The 16844-nt window shown below is 37.3% G+C and overlaps 1 protein-coding gene across 1 annotated transcript; it reads left to right on the plus strand.

Annotated features, from left to right (window-relative positions):
• The first annotated feature begins 1577 nt into the window (after positions 1 to 1577).
• igfbp7 (insulin-like growth factor binding protein 7) lies at positions 1578 to 11960 on the plus strand. The gene is made up of 5 exons (XM_054597728.1): positions 1578 to 2085; positions 4728 to 4837; positions 6459 to 6566; positions 9399 to 9522; positions 11436 to 11960. The coding sequence occupies exons 1-5, from the start codon at positions 1638 to 1640 to the stop codon at positions 11456 to 11458; spliced, it is 813 nt and encodes a 270-aa protein (XP_054453703.1). The 5' UTR covers positions 1578 to 1637; the 3' UTR covers positions 11459 to 11960.
• Positions 11961 to 16844: the final 4884 nt, after the last annotated feature.

Below are 16844 nucleotides of genomic sequence, written 5' to 3' on the forward strand. Positions count from 1 at the left end.
GTGTGAAGTGAACTGAAGGGGTTTGAACAATAACAGGAAGAACAACAGGAAGAGTAAATGTGACCTCTGACTCTGGAACATTTCCTGTTTATGATTTTCCAGCGACCGGCTGACGTTTTTAAGAAGAAACAAATTCTTTAGAATGAAGCATGAAAATCACTGCAGCAGCAGAGAGTTCCTGCTCTCAAACAGAATCTGACCTGTAATTGATAGTTGTTCATCTTTATTGATCGTCCTTCTCAGTGGGTAGTACAATGAGAAATATATGGAAGCTCATTACTACCATAAAAATAGAAATTAAAAGACAGTTAAACAGGTAAAATGAGACACATGACTTTTAACCAATCAGCTTGTTGTCTTGGACTGTGTGTTTACATTCTGTTTTAATACATTTGATCACTTTATTCCATCTGGCCTGAACGGTTCAGGGCAGACTGATTTTTAACCTATCAAATACCAATATTAAAAACACTGATTTGTAAAGCCATATCATTTAGTTTACAGCTCAAAAAACATGCCAAAGTGTGAAGTACATTGTTTTGTTTTCCACTCCACTGATTAGTTTGTTGGAGTTATTCTTCTAGTAACTTACAGACTGGAATAACAAATGAATTGAGCTGTTATTATTATCATTATTATCATTGTTGTCATTATTATTTGTGTCATTAGCATTCATAGGGTTAGTGAAAGCGTTTAATGCAGTTGTCACACAGAACACAAACTGAAGCTCAGTAACAGGAAACATCTGTGTAAAGATAAAGTGTGTCTCTGATGACGTCATTGATCAGCAGGACTCATAATTATTGATTATTGTCATTATTAACGAGTCTTTTGAGAGTCTTTATAATAAAGTTTGAATGTATTATTGTTCTTATTACATATTATTCTGGTTATTATCATTATTATCATTATTATTATTATATCATTATCATTATTATTATCATTATTATCATTATTATTATTATCATTATTATCATTATTATTATCATTATTATTATCATTATATTATTATATAATAATTATAATAATAATTATTATTATTATTATCATTATTATTATCATTATCATTATCATTATTATATTAATTATAATAATAATTATTAATTATATAATATTATAATAATTAATATTATTATTATTATTATTATTATCATTATTATTATTATATGATAATAATAATAATAATAATAATTATTATTATTGTTATTATTATTATTATTGTTTTATTTAGTCAGTGTTGTTCCTCGTACCCCGCTGGTCGGGTTCTTAGAGGAGGTCTGGGATCAGGTCTGGGATCAGGTCTCCTGTGAGGCGGAGTCTTCAGACTTTAACAGCTCTCAGTCTGCAGATCTGATCTCAGTGTGTTCAGACCGGGACCCCGTTCAGACCAGCACCGTTCAGACCGGGACCCTGTTCAGACCAGCACCGTTCAGACCGGGACCCCGTTCAGACCAGCACCGTTCAGACCAGACAGCACGTTCAGACCAGCACCGTTTAGACCAGGACCCCGTTCCCCGTCCCCGTCAGACCAGCACCGTTCCCCGTCAGACCAGCACCGTTCAGACACCGCACAGCACCGTTCAGACCCGGTCCCCGTCAGACCAGCACCGTTCAGACCCGGTCCCCGTCAGACCATCATGCAGTCCTTCGTCCTCTCTCTGTCTCTGGTTCCGGTTCTGTTGATCCTCTCTGCGGTCCCGGTGCTCTCGGTCCGGGTCTCTGCAGGTCCGGGCTGCGGGCCGTGTGACCCGGCTCAGTGCGCTCCTCTCCCGGAGGAGGGCTGCGGGTCCGGGTCCGTCCCGGACGCGTGCGGCTGCTGCGCGGTGTGCGCGGCGGCGGAGCGGCAGCTGTGCGGCGGACGCCGCGCCGCCGCACGCCGCTGCGGCTCCGGGATGGAGTGCGTCAGAAGCGACGCGGACAAGAAGAACAAGATGGGAGTCTGCGTCTGTAAGAGCGACTACGAGGTCTGCGGCACCGACGGACGCACCTACCGGAGCGGATGCGCACTCAAGAGCGCCAGCATGACCGCAGAGAAGGAGGGCAGGGAACCAATCAGCGTACAGAACAAGGGCCGCTGTGCCACAGGTGAGGCTGACACACAGGTGAGACTGACACACAGGTGACTCTGACACACACAGGTGAGACTGACACACAGGTGAGACTGACACACAGGTGAGGCTGACACACAGGTGAGGCTGACACACAGGTGAGACTGACACACAGGGCTGACACACAGGTGAGGCTGACACACAGGTGAGACTGACACACAGGTGAGGCTGACACACAGGTGAGACTGACACACAGGTGACTCTGACACACAGGTGACTCTGACACACACAGGTGACTCTGACACACACAGGTGACTCTGACACACACAGGTGACTCTGACACACAGGTGACTCTGACACACACAGGTGACTCTGACACACACAGGTGACTCTGACACACACAGGTGACTCTGACACACACAGGTGACTCTGACACACACAGGTGACTCTGACACACAGGTGACTCTGACACACAGGTGACTCTGACACACAGGTGAGACTGACACACAGGTGACTCTGACACACAGGTGACTCTGACACACACAGGTGACTCTGACACACAGGTGACTCTGACACACACAGGTGACTCACACACAGACACACACAGGTGACTCTGACACACAGGTGACTCTGACACACACAGGTGACTCTGACACACAGGTGACTCTGACACACAGGTGAGGCTGACACACAGGTGAGGGTTCTGACACAGGGTCTGACACACAGGTGAGGCTGACACACAGGTGAGACTGACACACAGGTGAGTCTGACACACAGGTGAGGCTGACACACAGGTGAGTCACAGTAAAGTGACTGATACACAGGTGAGTTGGTCTGATGTGATCTGAGCTGAGGAGCCACAGAGACAGGGTTCAGGGTTAGGGTTGGGGTTGGGGGTTGAGGGTTCAGGGTTAGGGTTGGGGTTGGGGTTGGGGGTTCAGGGTTCAGGGTTAGGGTTGGGGTTCAGGGTTCAGGGTTGAGGGTTGGATGGTTGAGAGGTTGAGCCTGTGGCTGCCTCACAGACAGCAGCAGACAGTGAGTGATGATAATCCACCTTCATCCCTCTGAAAACACTGAATTCCTTTCTACATGAAAAGACAACACTGAGCGCGCTCAGAGCAAACTGAATTCCTCCGAGGTCACAGAGGATTCCAGTCTCTGATGGATTCCTGTTTCATCCTGTTTCATCCATCCTGTTTCATCTGATTCATCTGTTTCATCTGTTTCATCCTGTTTCATCTGATTCATCTGTTTCATCCTGTTTCATCTGTTTCATCCTGTTTCATCTGATTCATCCTGTTTCATCTGTTTCATCCTGTTTCATCCTGTTTCATCTGTTTCATCCTGTTTCATCTGTTTCATCCTGTTTCATCTGATTCATCCTGTTTCATCCTGTTTCATCTGTTTCATCTGTTTCATCCTGTTTCATCTGTTTCATCTGTTTCATCTGTTTCATCCTGTTTCATCTGTTTCATCCTGTTTCATCCTGTTTCATCCTGATTCATCTGATTCATCTGTTTCATCTGTTTCATCTGATTCATCTGTTTCATCCTGTTTCATCTGTTTCATCTGTTTCATCCTGTTTCATCTGTTTCATCTGTTTCATCTGTTTCATCTGTTTCATCCTGTTTCATCTGATTCATCTGTTTCATCTGTTTCATCCTGTTTCATCTGATTCTGTTTCATCTGTTTCATCTGTTTCATCTGATTCATCTGTTTCATCTGTTTCATTCTGATTCATCTGTTTCATCTGTTTCATCTGTTTCATTCTGTTTCATCTGATTCATCTGTTTCATCTGTTTCATCCTTGTTTCATCTGTTTCATCCTGTTTCATCTGATTCATCTGTTTCATCTGTTTCATCTGTTTCATCTGTTTCATCTGTTTCATCCTGTTTCATCCTGTTTCATCTGTTTCATGTTTCATCTGTTTCATCTGTTTCATCTGTTTCATCTGTTTCATCCTGTTTCATCTGTTTCATCCTGTTTCATCTGTTTCATCCTGTTTCATCTGTTTCATCTGTTTCATCCTGTTTCATCTGTTTCATCTGTTTCATCTGTTTCATCCTGTTTCATCCTGTTTCATCTGTTTCATCTGTTTCATCTGTTTCATCTGTTTCATCTGTTTCATCCTGTTTCATCTGTTTCATCCTGTTTCATCTGTTTCATCTGTTTCATCCTGTTTCATCTGTTTCATCCTGTTTCATCTGTTTCATCCTGTTTCATCCTGTTTCATCCTGTTTCATCTGTTTCATCCTGTTTCATCTGTTTCATCTGTTTCATCCTGTTTCATCTGATTCATCTGTTTCATCCTGTTTCATCCTGTTTCATCTGTTTCATCCTGATTCATCTGATTCATCCTGTTTCATCCTGTTTCATCTGTTTCATCCTGTTTCATCCTGTTTCATCTGTTTCATCCTGTTTCATCCTGATTCATCCTGTTTCATCTGATTCATCTGTTTCATCCTGTTTCATCCTGTTTCATCCTGTTTCGTCTGATTCATCTGTTTCATCCTGTTTCATCCTGTTTCATCTGTTTCATCCTGTTTCATCCTGTTTCATCCTGTTTCTCCTTCACCAAACTTCATTTTGATTATCTCTAATTTTACTGAATGTTTCTTATGGATTCCTGTGAAATGATTCATCTGTTTTATCCTGTTTCTCACCTCGTCTGTCTGCAGCTCCAGTCATTGTCACTCCTCCAGGTGAGGTCTACAATGTGAGCGGCTCTCAGGTGTACCTGAGCTGTGAGGCAGTGGGGGTGCCCACACCTGTCCTAACCTGGAAGAAGGTACGTTTCTGTGTCATCACTGACACTCAGTAGACCATCAGTTGGTTAAGTAGATGAATCTGACACATGCTATCTGTTTGCCAGTCTCACCTTAAATGTTATAGAAATCAATATTATCTTCTTATTTTACAGTCTGGCAGGATGAAATGTAAAATACAAAACCATAAAATATGAACATATAAGTATTTTTAATTTTCTCTCACAGTTGTCATCTTGTGTCTCAGGAATCACAAAGTGGAGTCTGAAGGGACTACACATGTATTTTTATACCATGTGTATTTATGAATTAGCACTGTCCCCAGATAAATATAGAGGCTTTGGTGACCGATTCATAACACCTCTTTAACATGGACATGTTATGACTGATTATTAAATGATACCAGATAGATGTTGAGGCTCACAGAGGGTTAAAGAGAGAGCTCCCCTGCAGCCTCAGGTGTTCAGGTGTTCAGCTGTCAGCAGGCTTTTCTCTGCAGGTTCAGACTTTGTCTGTTGACATCTGTGGACTTTAGATCAGATTTAGTGAAGAACAAGCTGCAGCAAGTTCCTGAATCAGAAGAAAATGTTCCTCATGACTTTCTACGGATTCGTCGACTCAGACGGCTCGAAACCAAATGTTTCATATAAACAACAAATGTTTGGTGACGTCTAAAACTGATCTCAGATCAAATGCAGATGATCGAGTTCATGAACTCACATGAATCTTTACATACATGAGTTAAACGTTTATCATTTAATATTTAACATCTTCATGAATCTTTACATACATGAGTTAAATGTTTATCATTTAATATTTAACATCATCATGAATCTTTACATACATGAGTTAAACGTTTATCATTTAATATTTAACATCTTCATGAATCTTTACATACATGAGTTAAATGTTTATCATTTAATATTTAACATCATCATGAATCTTTACATACATGAGTTAAACGTTTATCATTTAATATTTAACATCTTCATGAATCTTTACATACATGAGTTAAACGTTTATCATTTAATATTTAACATCTTCATGAATCTTTACATACATGAGTTAAACGTTTATCATTTAATATTTAACATCTTCATGAATGATGATGATGATGGTGATGATGATGATGATGATGATGATGGTGGTGGTGATGATGATGGTGATGGTGATGATGGTGATGGTGATGATGGTGTGATGATGATGATGGTGATGGTGATGATGATGATGATGTGATGATGATGATGATGATGATGATGATGATGATGATGATGATGATGATGATGATGATGATGATGATGATGATGATGATGGTGATGATGGTGATGGTGATGATGGTGATGATGATGGTGGTGATGGTGGTGGTGATGATGATGATGATGATGATGATGATGATGATGATGATGATGATGATGATGATGATGATGGTTGTGATGATGATGGTGATAATGATAATTATGGCGATGATGATGATGGTTGTGATGATGATGATGGTGATAATGATGGTGGTTGTGATGATGGTGATGATGATGATGATGGTGATGATGATGATGGTGATGATGATGATGGTTGTGATGGCGATGATGATGATGATGATGATGATGATGATGATGATGATGATGATGCCTGCCTGTCTTCCTCCAGGTCCTCAGTGGGAAGAAGAGGATGGAGCTTCTTCCTGGAGACAGAGACAACCTGGCGATTCAAACGAGAGGAGGACCAGAGAAACATGAAGTGACCGGCTGGGTGCTGGTTAGTCATATACATATATATATATATATATATATATATATACATATATATACATATATATATACATATATACATATTGTATATACACAGTACCAGACAGTATATACATAATAACATACTGAATATACATAATAACATACTGTATATACATAATAACATACTGTATATACATAATAACATACTGTATATACATAATAACATACTGTATATACATAATAATGTACTGTATATACATACTGTATATACATAATAACATACTGAATATACATAATAACAATCTGAATATACATAATAACATACTGTATATACATAGTACCAGATGGTATATACATAATAACATACTGTATATACATAATAACATACTGTATATACATAATAACGTACTGTATATACATACTGTATATACATATATATACATAATAACATACTGTATATATATAATAACATACTGTATATACATAATAACATACTGTATATACATAATAACATGTACTACATAATAACATACTGTATATACATAATAACATACTGTATATACATAATAACATACTGTATATACATAATAACATACTGTATATACATAATAACATACTGTATATACATAATAACATACTGTATATACATAATAACATACTGTATATACATAATAACATATACTAATAATAACGTACTGTATATACATAATAACATACTGTATATACATATACTGTATATACATAATAACATACTATATACATAATAACATACTGTATATACATAATAACATACTGTATATACATAATAACGTACTGTATATACATAATAACATACTGTATATACTGTATATACATAATAACATACTGTATATACATAATAACATACTGTATATACATAATAACATACTGTATATACATAATAACATACTGTATATACATAATAACATACTGAATATACATAATAACATACTGTATATACATAATAACGTACTGTATATACATAATAACATACTGTATATACATAATAACATACTGAATATACATAATAACATACTGTATATACATAATAACATACTAATATACATAATAACATACTGTATATACATAATAACATACTGTATATACATAATAACATACTGTATATACATAATAACATACTGTATATACATAATAACGTACTGTATATACATACTGTATATACATAATAACATACTGTATATACATAATAACATACTGTATATACATACTGAATATACATAATAACATACTGTATATACATAATAACATACTGTATATACATAATAACATACTGTATATACATAATAACATACTGTATATACATACAGTATATACATAATAACATACTGTATATACATAATAACATACTAACATAACATACTGTATATACATAATAACATACTGTATATACATAATAACATACTGTATATATACATAATAACATACTGTATATACATAATAACATACTGTATATAATAACATACTGTATATACATAATAATGTACTGTATATACATAATAACATACTGAATATACATAATAACGTACTGTATATACATAATAACGTACTGTATATACATAATAACATACTGTATATACATAATAACATACTGAATATACATAATAACATACTGTATATACATAATAACATACTGTATATATAACATACTGTATATACATAATAATGTACTGTATATACGTACTGTATATACATAATAACATACTGTATATACATATATACATAATAATAACATACTGTATATACATAATAATATATACATACTGTATATACATAATAACATACTGAATATACATAATAACATACTGTATATACATAATAACATACTGTATATACATAATAACATACTAATAACATACTGTATATACATAATAACATACTGTATATACATAATAACATACTGTATATACATAATAACATACTGTATATACATAATAACATACTGTATATACATAATAACATACTGTATATACATAATAATGTACTGTATATACGTACTGTATATACATAATAACATACTGTATATACATAACGTACTGTATATACATAATAACATACTGAATATACATAACATACTGTATATACATACTGTATATACATAATAATATACTGTATATACATAATAACGTACTGTATATAATAACATACTGATATACATAATAACTGTATATACATATATAACATACTGTATATACATAATAACATACTGAATATACATAATAACATACTGTATATACATAATAACATACTGTATATACATAATAACATACTGTATATACATAATAACATACTGAATATACATAATAACATACTGTATATACATAATAACATACTGTATATACATAATAACATACTGTATATACATAATAACATACTGTATATACATAATAACATACTGTATATACTGTATATACATAATAACATACTGAATATACATAATAACATACTGTATATACATACTGTATATACATAATAACATACTGAATATACATAATAACATACTGAATATACATAATAACATATACATAATAACATACTGAATATACATAATAACATACTGTGAGTAACTAAAAGTCACCAGGTGCTGAAATAATTTAACATGATTTAACTGAATCTACTGATTTCTGAGATAAAACTGATAGGATCTGATCTGCTTTCCTTGATGGTTTTAATGAAATCATCAAGATTTTAATTTATCTTTAATGTGGAAAAGAAACTCCAGAAGCACTGAGGACAAAGCAACATTAATGACAGGAAGTGATGTCATGACTTCAGCCGTCTGTTGGAACAAGAACACATCACTGATGGTGGTTTTTTTCAGATCTCTCCTCTGACCAAAGAAGAAGAAGGATCGTACGAGTGTCACGCCACCAACTCCAAAGGAGAAGCCTCAGCTGTCGGAGCCATTTACCTGGTCGAGTCCAGCGATGACATCGTCAAGAAAGGCAACGACAACAACACAAACAAAGAAACACAATGACAAACATATTAAAACACAACAAACAAATAAAGCAAACTAAATTCATAGAGAAAGGTAGCAACAACAATGAACACACATTCATGAATGAAGCAGTTAAATGCCAAAACAAAAGGAAGAATATGAATAATTATCTGAACAAACATATAAAACATGGAGAGATAAAAACATAAAGCAGATGAAACACATGAAGAGATGAAACACAAAGCTCATTTTTATTTGTATGGCCCAATAACACATTATGTCCCAGAGGGCTTTACAAACATACAACATGCTCTGTCCTTTAACTCTTGAATCGGAAAAGGAAAAGCTCCCCCCCAAAAAAACCTACCAACAAGAACAGCAGCAGTGGATTTGATCGAATAATAATGATGATAAAGCAGTTATACTAGCAGTAATAGAAATAAGAATGTGACCGCTAATAATAATAGTAGCAGTGCGTGTCCAAGGAAGAAGAGGAGAGAGGAGCTCAGTGTATCCTAGGAAGTCCTCCAGCTAGGGGCTGGACCAAGGTGCACCTGAGCCAGCCTTAAGCATAAACCTGAACCAGTCCTAACTATAAACCTGAACCAGCCCTAACTATAAACCTGAACCAGTCCTAACTATAAACCTGAACCAGTCCTAACTATAAACCTGAACCAGTCCTAACTATAAACCTGAACCAGTCCTAACTATAAACCTGAACCAGTCACTATAAACCTGAACCAGCCCTAACTATAACCTGAACCAGTCCTAACTATAAACCTAACCAGTAACTATAAACCTGAACCAGTCCTAACTATAAACCTGAACCAGTCCTAACTATAAACCTGAACCAGTAACTATAAACCTGAACCAGTAACTATAACCTGAACCAGCCCTAACTATAGACCTGAACCAGTCCTAACTATAAACCTGAACCAGTCCTAACTATAAACCTGAACCAGTCCTAACTATAAACCTGAACCAGTCCTAACTATAAACCTGAACCAGTCCTAACTATAGACCTGAACCAGTCCTAACTATAAACCTGAACCAGTCCTAACTATAAACCTGAACCAGTCCTAACTATAAACCTGAACCAGTCCTAACTATAAACCTATAACTATAAACCTGAACCAGTCCTAACTATAAACCTGAACCAGTCCTAACTATAAACCTGAACCAGTCCTAACTATAGACCTGAACCAGTCCTAACTATAAACCTGAACCAGTCCTAACTATAAACCTGAACCAGCCCTAACTATAAACCTGAACCAGTCCTAACTATAAACCTGAACCAGTCCTAACTATAAACCTGAACCAACTATAGACCTGAACCAGTCCTAACTATAAACCTGAACCAGTCCTAACTATAAACCTGAACCAGTCCTAACTATAAACCTGAACCAGTCCTAACTATAAACCTGAACCAGTCCTAACTATAAACCTGAACCAGTCCTAACTATAAACCTGAACCAGTCCTAACTATAAACCTGAACCAGTCCTAACTATAAACCTGAACCAGTCCTAACTATAAACCTGAACCAGTCCTAACTATAAACCTGAACCAGTCCTAACTATAAACCTGAACCAGTCCTGAACCAGTAACTATACCTGAACCAGTCCTAACTATAGACCTGAACCAGTCCTAACTATAAACCTGAACCAGCCTTAACTATATCCTCCACTGTTGATCTCTCTGTTGTTTTTTAAATCATCTGAATGTTAAAACTAAACTTCAACCACTGAACTCCAAACAGTGATAATGTTCCCACATTAATCCACATTAAATAAAACCAACCTGCATTTCTGTTTAAGATAAAACACTGGGATACAATGATACATTACGAAGAAGTCATTATTTGAAGATGTTGTAAATCTTTAACCCCTCCTTTGACTGATGATGTCATCTCTTTACAGTGGCGAAGGAAGATGAGCTGTGAGCAGCTGATCACCGATGAGTGAAGATGATTTTATAAAGTTCCAGTGAAGTCATATGATTTTCACTCTTCATGTCTATCTTTTCATCTAGTTCTGAATTAAGAGAACACATTTTGATTTTAGGTCTAAATTTAGACTTTCTTATCTTTTCTTTTTGCATTCATAGTCTTAGTTTAACTTTTTTTGTTTTAACAGTTTATATTATTGTAATGATTTATTTTATTTTTCTGAGTCAAACTGAAATCAATTAGAATTTTAATTTGCAAAGATATTACACTGATCACAGTCAGATATTAAGTGTAGGTGACTGATGCATCACTAGTGCAAATTAAATCAGTTACATACAGATTTTCATCTGTAGAGATATTTTCAGATTAGTTCGTAAAATTGTTTAAAATTGTTCTCCTAACAAGACTTATCTTTTATCTCTCTGAGCTTCACCGTTTGTTGTTGGAAACTGAAATAATTTTTAATTTTTTCTCTGAATAAAAAATAATTTCTTCAACTGTAAGAACATTTTGAGTCATTATTTGTTGTGTGAGACTGATCAATAATCAATATTTCTGCTGTTTTATTGCTGAATAAACTGACGACTTCATCAAAGTTTCCACTTTGTTTTCAGATATTTCTGTAGAAGGTGAATTTGTTAACAATTAATTAAGAAGGTGCAATTTTTATTAAATATTGAAAACGAAGAAAAAAAAACAGGACATTAATGGAACTTTAATTCTTCAAACATTTTGAATTTCACATTTCATTTCAGATGACCTGGTGTGGAAGTTAAAGTTTCCACTTAACGTGTAGTTATGACATCTTTATTCATTTTGTTATCACTTATTATCACTTAAGAGTTCCTTCCAGGAAAACCCCTGAGAAAAAGAATAAGTGATGGATAAGTAGAATATTTATGTTGGTCATTACAGCTGAAAGGGGCATTAACGCCTGGTTCAAGGAAGCTATTAACAATATTCATGATACATTATAGATGATATAAGTATAAAGCTACATCTATGAAGAACTTTGCTATGGAAGATAATGAAATGATAATGACATTGGTTTTACATGAGCAGTGACGACACAGAGAACAAAACAAGGTAAAAGAGACCAGAATCAGAATCAGCAGTTGTTTATTAACGAGTACGTTACACATACAAGGAATCTGGTGATTAATTGGTGCGTACAGTAAATAACAAACACAGTGCAATAATAAAGATTTTTTAATAATAAAATATGAAAATATACGATACAAATATGGTAAAAAAGTAGACAAATAAGAGTACAACAGGTATATTATGTTATTAAAGTGTTAAGATTTGCAGCGGTGTAAACTGTCCTGGGGATGTGAGTGACTGGGTCAGTGGGTCAGGGGGTCTTCACTGATCAACCCAGCTGATGATGAAGAAGATGTTTATATGGCGTGAGGTCTTGCTACTGCCGGGGGGCTAGAGGGGTGAGAGGGGTGAGAGGTGTTACAGGGGTGGAAGGAGTGAGAGGTTAGTGCCGGGGGGGGGCTCAGAGAGTGAGAGGGGTTTTGAGAGGGGTGAGAGGTGTTACAGGGGTGGAAGGAGTGAGATGATGTAATAAAGAAAATATTTCAAATGAAAGTGCTCATACTGAGTTCAGTTATGGACAGTAAAATTACAAGTAGGCTATGCAGAAGTCATCTTTGTGAACTTTTGATCCCTTCAATTATGAACTGGAAGATAATTAACAATTCTCAATGGCAAACTTCAACAAAGCATACCTCACTTCAGCCCCACATCCAAGTGATGTGCAAACACGATCTTGAAGAGGATGGTGATGTAAAGGAGCTGATCACTTTGTTTTCAGATGAAATTTCTGTAGAATTATGGAAGGTGGTTGCCAGATTATTGGGCAATGCTCTCCTCGCTGTCAGATGTGAATTTGTTAAATCTGAACTCGATTAATTGAAGAAGCAGAGCCTCAAGTGCCAGCGCCGCCATAGGTGCAAGGATTTTGAAGCTGAGCCCTTTGACATCTCTTCACCTATACTGAGGTCGCTTCAGTTTAGATGGCCAAGCTCAGGTTGAAACCTTCCTGCAAGAGCGAGGTTCGAAATATTTAATAAGAAAAAAAGAAATGGTCTGTAGGACCATCTGGTGCTCATTTAAGGTTGCAATATGGAGAGATTTCATTTCTGGCAGCCCTGGTGGACCTTGCAAGGGATCAGGAATGATCCAACTTGAGTCAGCCCTTGAGAATTAGTGACTCAGGAGTGCCTTTCACTCTACAATGTAGATGGGTCAATGCGCAAGACTGTGAAGAAAACAAGTTGTTAGAGCTCTTCAAGCTAGACCCAGTAAGTGAAAAATTCGATAGACCACGTTATTGTGGACATTGATCTGGCGGCTTACCCCCACACCTGAAGACCGTGAGTCTAAGTACGGTTCAGATACCACTGGGGTGACTAATATAAAATCTGTACTATGATCTTCTCACGCCACGCCAACGCATATCTCATCATCCTTGTCAATGACATAATGATTCCTAGCATCAAGGATGATGAGCACACACAGCAAAACATCCAAAATGAATAAAAATGTTTTTCCCAACCCGAAGACAGGTTCCCAGGTGCTGCTGAGTTCAACCAACTCATGGTTAATTCCGGAAATAAGGTCAGACTACAGAAACTTGTAAAGGAACAGCTGAAAAGACAAGCGGGTCAAGTGCATGGAGACATCATATACTGCGAGGGAGAAACATCAACCAACCTGAGAACTGGCGTGGCTAATGGGGACTATGTCTTCAGACATCCAGAAGCAGATACAATGCTGCTCTCTGCCTATGCAAAGGTGAGAGCCAGTAAGTACACTGGACCTGTTGTTCTAACTGCGAGGACACAGATGTGTATGTCCAAAAGCAGCTTAAATCTCGCAGCAAGTCAGAGTGATCTGCTGATTAAACGCAAGCATGTGTTAATTAACTGAGTGCTATGCTCTCACAAGAGGTTGCAGATATTACATCTCCATATCACTGGCAGTGACCACACTCAGGGTTCTATGGGCATGGGAAGAAGAAGGTGTTGGAGAAGGTGAAGATCAATTCTGAGGCAAGAGAGCTCCTGGGACGAATGGGCGAGAGTCTTGAATTAAAACATGACGTACAGAGCGGATATGAAGGCATTTGTCCTCTCAGTCATTTATGCTGAGAGTGTACAGATGTGAGCTGCGGGCAGGCCAGAGTTTCCAAATGGCACAAACTGAAGAATAAGAGTAAATCCGTCTCCCACCTGACGATGACTCTTTGAATCTTCATATGGAAAGGTCAAAGGACATATTGCCAGCTCCATTACAATCTAAAGAGCATCCTTCTCCCATTGGTCATGGCTGGGAACTAGTGAATGGAAAGTGTCGACCAGTGGTCAACCCTGCCCCCTTGCCCCAGCAGTTCACACCTCATGACTGCTCAGATCAACCCAGCTGATGATGAAGAAGATGTTTAACAGATTCAGATGGAGAGTCTTTTTAGTTAATTCAATAAATAAATTGTTAAAAAATGTTAATGTTATGTTAAGGGGTGGAAGGAAAGAGGTGTTATCTCCCTGCTTTCATGTTCACACCAAGAATCTGATAACCTATGTGTATTTGTAATTTTACTGTCCATAACTGAACTCTTGAGCAGTGTCAGTTTACTCGCAGGTCCATTTGTGTTTATTCGCAAATCAATAATTCGCACTAGACTTACTTACATGTAAACTGAACGTGCGGATATAGGGCTCTAAAAAATTCCCCACATTTTTGTGAGGGGCTTCATTTTTTTTATTTAACCTTTATAGATGACTTTTGGTGTGAACACGGCATTAGAGGGGTGAGAGGTGTTAGAGGGGTGAGAGGGCTGTGAGGCGTTAGAGGGGTGAGAGGTGTTAGAGGTGTTAGAGGTGTTAGGGGTGGGGTGAGGGGGTGTGTTAGAGAGGGTGAGAGGTGTAAGAGGGGTGAGAGGGGTTAGAGGGGTGAGAGGGGTGAGGGTGTAAGAGGGGTGAGAGGTGTTAGAGGGGTGAGAGGGGTTAGAGGGGTGAAATGCAATTTAATTCAGTTTATTTTGTAGAGCCCAGAATCACAAATTATAAATTTGCCTCCGAGGGCTTTACAATCTGTACACATGAGACATCCTCTGTCCTTAGATCCTTCTCCCAGGATGGACAGAAGTCAATAGATGTCATGTGTACAGAATGAACAGCATAACAGAGATACAACACATTCAATGTATATGACATAAATGATTCATATAATCACAGTAGTAAGCAGAGTAACGAAGAAAAACATTAAGACTACTTATAAAAGCAGCAATGACTATAGTAGAATTAAAATAATGATATAGGGAATAGTATTAGTAATGTGACTAATAATAATAATGGTGGTAGCAGTCGGTGTCAGCAGGGCCACAGCAGGAGGCACGACCACGGTCCAGGTACAGCCACTATTTATGGAAACCTGCGAGGCAAGAAAGCACAAAGACTCCAGGGTAGAAGCTAAGCCAATAAGCATAATAGTACAGGCAATAATAATAGTAATGTGACTAATAATGATAGTGGTAGTAGCAGTGGGTGTCAGCAGGGCCTCAGCAGGAGGCACGATGACAGTCCAAATATAACCCAGATTCCTGGGAACCTGCGAGGCAAGAAAGCACAAGGACTCGGGGAAGAAGCAAAATCAGTAATGTGCATAAATAGGAGATTAATACATAAAGAAGGAGTGAGAGAAGAGGAGAGAGGAGCTCAGTGTATCCTAGGTAGTCCCCCGGCTGTCTAGGCATATAGCAGCATATCTAGGGGCTGGACCAAGGCCAACCTGAACCAGTCCTAACTATAAGCGCTATCAAAAAGGAAGGTCTTAAGCCTGCTCTTGAAAGTGGTGAGTGTGTCGGCCCCCCGGACTGAAACTGGAACCTGGTTCCACAGAAGAGGAGCCTGATAACTGAAGGCTCTGGCTCCCATCCTACTTTTATATACTCTAGAAACCACAAGTAACCCTGCATTGCTCTGGCAGCCGGTGCGGAGAAGCTGCACTGGCTGCCAGAGCAATGCCATCTAGAGAAACTATATCATTAGATAATTGATTTTGAAGGTGATCTGGGCCTATTAAAATAACTTCAGTTTTGTCAGAGTTTAACATCAAGAAGTTACAGGTCATCCAGGTTTTTATGTCCGTAAGACATGCTTGAAGTTTAGAGAACTAGTTAGTTTCGTCTGGCTTAATTGATAGATATAACTGGGTATCATCTGCATAACAATGAAAGTTTATTGAGTGTTTTCTGATAATATTCCCTAAAGGAAGCATATATAAGGTGAATAAAATTGGTCCAAGAACAGACCCCTGTGGAACTCCGTGACTGACCCTGGTTTTCATTGAGGTTTCATTGTTTACATAT

This window comes from Anoplopoma fimbria, chromosome 4, assembly GCF_027596085.1.
Source record: "Anoplopoma fimbria isolate UVic2021 breed Golden Eagle Sablefish chromosome 4, Afim_UVic_2022, whole genome shotgun sequence".
NCBI lineage: Eukaryota > Metazoa > Chordata > Actinopteri > Perciformes > Anoplopomatidae > Anoplopoma > Anoplopoma fimbria.